General features: G+C 52.3%; 1 protein-coding gene across 1 annotated transcript in view; it reads right to left on the bottom strand.

Moving 5' to 3' along the window:
* NKD1 (NKD inhibitor of Wnt signaling pathway 1) overlaps positions 1-6,645 on the bottom strand; it is a 110,372-nt gene that overhangs the window by 2,264 nt on the left and 101,463 nt on the right. The window contains exons 7-8 of the mRNA XM_014590235.2: positions 2,123-2,270; positions 1,596-1,677 (exon numbers count right to left, since the gene is read on the bottom strand). Coding sequence (XP_014445721.1) covers positions 1,596-1,677; positions 2,123-2,270 — 230 coding nt within the window. The remainder of the gene's footprint in view (positions 1-1,595; positions 1,678-2,122; positions 2,271-6,645) is intronic.

Raw genomic sequence — 6,645 nt, 5'->3', positions numbered from 1 at the left:
GACTCTGATGAGAACAGGCCCAAGCAAATGTAGGGATTATAGGTCGAAAGTTAAGGATATCCCAAAGCCAGACTTTGAGAGGTGGCTTAAGCCCTGGTTTGCTTTCCCTGGAGGTATGAGCAGTAGGAACACCCCCAAACACGAGGGTGGCAGACTATAACCTGCCCCAAAGCCCAGAATAGGCCTCACCAGTGTGTATTAGCATGCACACATGCATGTGTGCATTTATGTATATGCATTAATGTGTATCTGTGCATATGTGTGCAGGTATGTGCATGTGTGTGTGTATGGAGGGGCAGGGAAGAGGTCCTAACAGAGGCCTTCTTTCTCTTCTGCAGGACCTGAGCTCCCTGCCCGTCTCTGTGATTGGCCCACTGACCCGGTCTGCCCTCCCAGAGACGCCAGTACCACACCCCACCTCCAGTCCCCTGAAAACTCTGTCTCCCAGCCCTGTCCACACACGTGTCCCCTGTTTACACTGCTGTCTCTCCTGTCATTTCCCAACGTTTTGCACACTAGGTGCTAACAGCCTCATGCCTGCTTTATTTGTTACTCAAAATATTTTCTTTGTTCATTTTGCTATAGGGTATGTGTGCTTACTAGAGAGAGACATACAGAGAGAGAAAGTAAGAAATCCAACCCCCCACCCCCGGGGATGGTCATACTGCAATCCCTTCTTCTCCAGTCTCCTTTCAGGATTCAGAACATGCACACACAAGCATCTGGCATGATTTTCAAGCTGGTGGGTCTGGGACTTGAACCACAGGGTCAGCCATGTGAGATCCAGCAGCCCTGACCTCCATGCCATCTGCTGGCCCTACTCAGTGCTTTCTTCTAACATTCCCTTGTTTTCTCCCTTCCTTCCTTGCAGTTAAAAGAAATAACAGGAGGCAGGACATGACAGTCTGTGAGGCTGCCCACATGCAAAGGGTCCTGGTTCGTAGCCCTAAACATGCCGTATGTGCCCATAATCCAGGGCTGCCTAAGGCTGGGGATGGAGAGCAACATCAAGACCCAGATGGGGGAGTTCCCCCCTTTGCTCATGGAAGAAATACACTTTTTTAAAACTGGGAATAAAAAAAAGAAATAACAACAGATCAAAGTTAACTGTAGCCTCACAATCCCTTATCCGCAATTCTGAAATCCAAAAAGCCTGAAAAAGATTTCTCATAATGCCCCTGACAGCCAAGCCCACCCTCCAGGGATGGGCAGGTGTTTATAGCCTCCACCTCACTCGGCATGACTATCCATACATTTCCCAGCAGAAGTACCGAGGTGTGAAATCCTGGGGCATGGTCCATAACCCACATACAACACCCGAGAAATTCACCAGGAGCGCATTCTTAAAGTCTAACACGTGTTAAATTCCAAATCATATCTGGCCCAAAGAATTTTGCATAAAGGGAGACAGACTTAAATTGAGTTGTTTTTCAAAAGTTAGTATGACGTGTGAGTCTGTGCACCTGAAACCACTGGTCCCGAAGAGAGCAGAGCCAGGGGCCCTGCTGCTTGGAATCCCTCGGGAGCATGTACTTTGCTGGTGCTCAGGACATGCTCACATGTACTGGGCACCACCTCTGCCAGGCCCACCCTACCTGAGCGGGGCTCGCTGCTTCTCCCAGCTTCGCAGCTCCTCGGCAGGCTTGGTCTCTGCTCTGGGTCTCGTGCTCTGCAGGTCTGAGCACAAAAGAATACCCGATGACTTGCTGGCTCCCGGCCCTGTCCACATGGCTCTGGGCACATGCCCCTTGGAAATTGCCCCGAGTAGCTTTACAAGTGCTCTGTGGAAGGGTCTCTGATCCAGGGTCTGGTTCCACTTACCTTCTCCCCCAGACTCCTGAGCTGGCCTTCAAGGCTCTCCCCACCACCAGCCACCCACCCCACAACACAAGCTTTGGCCTACCTGCCAAGCTTGGGCCCAACCTCCATGGTTCTGCTTATACAGGGCGTCCCCTCGGAGTCCCTTCCTTTCCTCCCAATCCTACTCCTTCTGGGATCTGCCAGAACCCCATCCTCAGAGCAGGTCCAGTGAAAGTACCCAGGGCTCCCTGCTCCTCCCCTTGACCCTTCTAGAGAAATGGGAGTGATCTGTCTCCTGGCCCTGGCCGCTGCTCTTCCTCACCAGTGGGATTGAGAAGGACGCTCCTCTTGCCCTGGCTCCCGTCGGGGGCCACGGTGAGCTTCACTCGCAGCGTTTTGCTGGACGTTGGGGAGTGGTTGACAGAGGAGTCGACTACCTCATAGATGGTGTGCAGCAAGCTGGTGATGTCCTGCAGGAAAGAGGGGCGGGAACCCTGTGGCTTCAGGCATACGGTGTGTAAAACAGAGCACGCAGAGGCCTGGGTGTCACACAGGTGCCGAATGAGCCCCTCTGGCTCCCCAAAGCAGGGCCTAGGGCTTGGATGTAGGGGCTCCTTTGGGAAGAGATCCCAGGAAGCAAGAGTGAGAGACTGGAGAATAAAAAAGGGAAACCCATAAAGAAAACTGAACAAGCAGGTTACAGCCTGGGCAATGGGCTCAGCCCCACTGGGCCCTCTGAGGGACCCTGTGGAAGGCATAAGTTGGTCATTTTTCCTCCACAATTTTTTTTTTTTTTGAGAGGTCGCGTGCACTCGCCAGAAAGACAGAGAGAGACAGAGAGAGACAGAAAGCGAGAAATCACTCCCCAGGGGAGATGGCCACACCGCAATCCCTTCTCCTCCATTCTCCTCTCAGGATCTTGGGCATGCACATGTGCCCAGTGTGAGTTTAAGCCACCGGGTCTGGGACTCGAATCACGGTCAACTACATGGGAGTCCAGCATAATAGCCATTACGCCAACTGCTGGTCCCCTCCGCCACAATTTTGATGATACGTGCCCACATCTAGCCTTTACCATTCTGGGTTTCCATTATTCCTTTGAAATCAGGCAGCTCAAGTCCATTAAGTATTTGCATCCACAATCATCTTCCATTTTTCTTTGACCAGTGCGTGTGCCCTATGGCAAAAACCATAGGAGTAGGTCTAAAGGAGACCTACTCTTCGTAGAGATTATCATCAATGAATCACCTCAGCGAAATTAACAAGAGTTCAATATATTCAACAGAGAATCCAGGTCAGTGCATCACAGTGAGCAGGTCCAGAATCCAAACCATGGTCAGCCATGTGGGAGTCCAGCGCCTTAACCACCATGCCACCTGCTGGCCCCCATTTCCGCTGTTTTAAGTCATTCCATCTGTGATGCTTTGTTAAGGCAGTCCTAGCAGATGCAAGCATTCAGATGGGAGAAGGGCCCCAAGGGGGCTAGACCCCTTCAAGGGCTGAGCTAGGTCCCAGCACCAGAGAAAGCCCCTAGTCCACCATAGCAACAAGTGAACTGAGAGGTGAGCCCAGAGAATGGGGATGGAGAGGCCTGCAACGGGCTGTTCTAGGCCTGATGAGCACCTTCTGAACAAGAAAGGAAAACAGAGTTGAATCCCGCTCCCCGACCCCGTGTTAAAGTCCTAACCCACAGTGTGACTGCACTTGGAGGAAGAAGGTGGTTAGGTTAAATGAGGCCATAAGGGTGGGGCCCTCATCTGACAGGGCTCAGGCTCTCTCACGAGAGCTCCCTCTCTACCATGCGAACTCACAGCGAGAATACAGCCATTTATAAGCCAAGAAGAAAGTCCTCACTGGGGACCCTACTGACCAGCCCCTGGACCTTAGACTTCCAGCCTCCAAGACTATGAAAATATAAACTTTTTTTTTTAAGAGGTATTTTGCTATATGGCATGTACACTTGCCAGAGAGACAGAAAGTGAAAAATCATCCTCCAGGAGGATGGCCATGCAGCAATCCCTTCTTCGTTCTCCTCTCAGGATTTGGGGCAACCATGCACATACACCTGCTGTGAGTTTTAAGTCACTGGTCCTAAGTCACTGGGGTCCAGGACTCGAACTGCCGTCAACTACATGGGAATCTAACGATGTAACCATTATGCCATCTGCTGGCCCTACTAATTTACTTTTTTTTTTTTTAGGTTTTTGCTATAGGGCACGTGCGCTCATCAGACAGACAGAGACAGAGACAGAAAGCGAGAAATCACCCCCTCCAGGGGGGATGGCCACGCCGCAATCCCTTCTTCTCCATTTTCCTCTCAGGATCTTGGGCGCGCACGCACACACACCCAGTGTGAGTTTAAGCCACCGGGTCCGAGACTCGAACCGCGGTCAACTACGTGGGAGTCCAGCGATATAGCCATTACGCTAACTGCTGGTCACCCACTAATTTCATTTTTAATGGAACCCTTCGGGGGCGCAGCTAGCACATCTAAGGGGCAGACTGGAACAGCAGGTGCTTTCCCCCCGGGATCCAGGCTGCTGTGGCTCGCTCGCTCGCTCACTCGGTAATCCCAGCTCTTCCAGCAAGGCTTGCCATCTTTTCCTTCCCTAAATTCTCTGTCCAGCCAGGGCTGCTCACTCCCTCTCACCACCCTGAAAAGCCCATGAGGGGCTGTCATTATACAGATGAGGCCACCGAGGCCCACCAGCATCATCCTCCAATGTGTTTCCAGCAGGTCCTGGCTGACTAGGGGTCTAGGCACGAGCATGTCTGGGCAATTTCCACTTGGAAATTCACCCATCGCCTGCATGGGGCATGTGAGCACAGGCGGCATAAATATTCCCAGTGTGAACGAATGCCTGGAGGATGAACAGGTCCTTGTTTCCGAGTCATGAAGTCGGTTCAGGTGCTGACCCTGAGCTGTGGATGCAGTGAAGGGGAACCTGCCCGCCCTGGCACATGGGTCCGTGCATGCCAATGGCCGAGGGTAGGGCGGTGGGGATGGGGAGAGCATTTATAGCCAGACTTGGGGTGTGGCTTTGGGGCTAAAAATAGTCCAGGGGATACATCAGGGTCCTCCCTTCACCTGCACCCAACCTGCTGGCTCCGCAGTAGGAGGAAGACATGACCCAGTGCACACCTTCTCCAGGGCAGGATGGGGCCCCTTTCCTCGGAAAACCCCACGTCCTCGCTCTCTTCCTTCCTCTCGTTACCAAAGCAGTAAAGGACTCAGATCCAGATCCAGAAGACGTTTCTGCCCCAGGGCTCTGCAAGGTCACCCATGTGGGGGACAACCCTCTGTGGTCAGCTCGTGAGGACCCTCAGCATCTCCAAACCCCAAAGGAATGAACAGGGGCCAGTTGCCTTCACTGCTGCAGGTACATCTAATGAAGGAAGGAGATGCCACTGCATGTTCGAGAAGCCCAGCCTAGTGTCAGAATGCTCAGGATTTGGTTCTGGAACTTCATTCTGGATTTGGGGGGTTGCCGAGAAGATGGGACACAGGCTAAAAAGGCCAGCAATCATCTTGCTACTACCAAAGCAAGAGCCTACCTGATAATAAAAGAACACACTAGCAACAAAGCCATGCAGAACACCCAGTTCTGAAGATACCGAGCTACTGTGTCCAGCCATGCCTGAAGTCAGCCCCCTAGGCCAACTTTAAATGATATGACCCATTGTATTCCATTTTTTTTTAAAAAAAGAATTGCTATTTAAATTTATTAGTATTATTTTAACTTGACCACAAAGAAAAAGAGAGAGAGACAGAGAGAGAAAGAGAGAGAGAGAAGGCAAGTCACCAGGTCCAGGTCTAGGACTTGAACTGCGGTCAGCCATGTACAAGTCCCACACCTTAACCGCCGTGCCACCTGCTGGCCCCCACCATATATTCTTTTTTTCCTTTTTCACTTATAGCAGTTTCTGCTGGGATACTGTCACTTACATGGCAGAGTCCCGAATGATTAAAAGTCAGCCATAGCTTTCTATTCCACCCTGCTGTAACATACCACAGCCTGAGGAGGAGGTGTCCTTTTTAACCCAGTCTTGCTCCTGGCAGCACAAAGGCAGACTTCTCCTGAACTATCACAGAGAAGACAACACTCCGCCCTGACCCAGGACAAGGAGATGAGCCAGCTAAGCTTCAGTGCCTCCCTGGGAACACCCCGAAGGCCAACGTGCTGGGCAAGAGGCAGGCCTGGAGCCTAGACCTGCTAAACTCAGCCCTTGTGTGTATGCTTGGGACCTCATCTGCAGCGAGCCCCATGCCTAAAGACAAGAGCCTCCCAGAAAACAGAGGGAAAGAAATGGGAAGGCAGAAGGAATGAAATCAATTTTCTGGTGGCTTCCACAATACCTGGAATTAAATCCTGGGGGCTTGCCAGAACCTTCAAGATCCCAGAGGACCAGCACTAGGACCCTGGCCATGCCTGTGTCTCTTCTAAGTGGCCGCCACACCTGTCTCCTTCAGCTCCATAAGGACCCTGAGCCCTCGCTCTCTCCCCTGCCTGGGACATCCTCCCCAGCTCTGCATGCTGCACTTGGCGTGACTCTGCTCCCACATGGCCTCCTCTTGGAGGCCCTTCCTGGCCGCCCTGGCCAATCTACTTATTTCTTTCACTGATCACATCTCAGCTTATAGCTGTCCTGTAATTGCTTGGTTTTGCCTCCCTCATCAGACTGTCAGGGCCACTCGGCGAGAAAGTGGGCTGTCTTGTGGCCTGCAGTGTCCTCACACCTAGTACAGAGTAGGTGCCCACAGATGGTGCCGGGTGTGCCAAGACACCGGCATGCAGAAAAGGCAAAGGAACTCGGGGGGGGGGGGGCGGGGCGGGGGGGGGGGGG

Source organism: Tupaia chinensis, unplaced genomic scaffold, assembly GCF_000334495.1.
Source record: "Tupaia chinensis unplaced genomic scaffold, TupChi_1.0 Scaffold000422_1, whole genome shotgun sequence".
Taxonomy (NCBI): domain Eukaryota; kingdom Metazoa; phylum Chordata; class Mammalia; order Scandentia; family Tupaiidae; genus Tupaia; species Tupaia belangeri.
The sequence above is the reverse complement of the archived record's forward strand: the minus strand, read 5'-3'. Positions and strand labels throughout refer to the sequence as shown.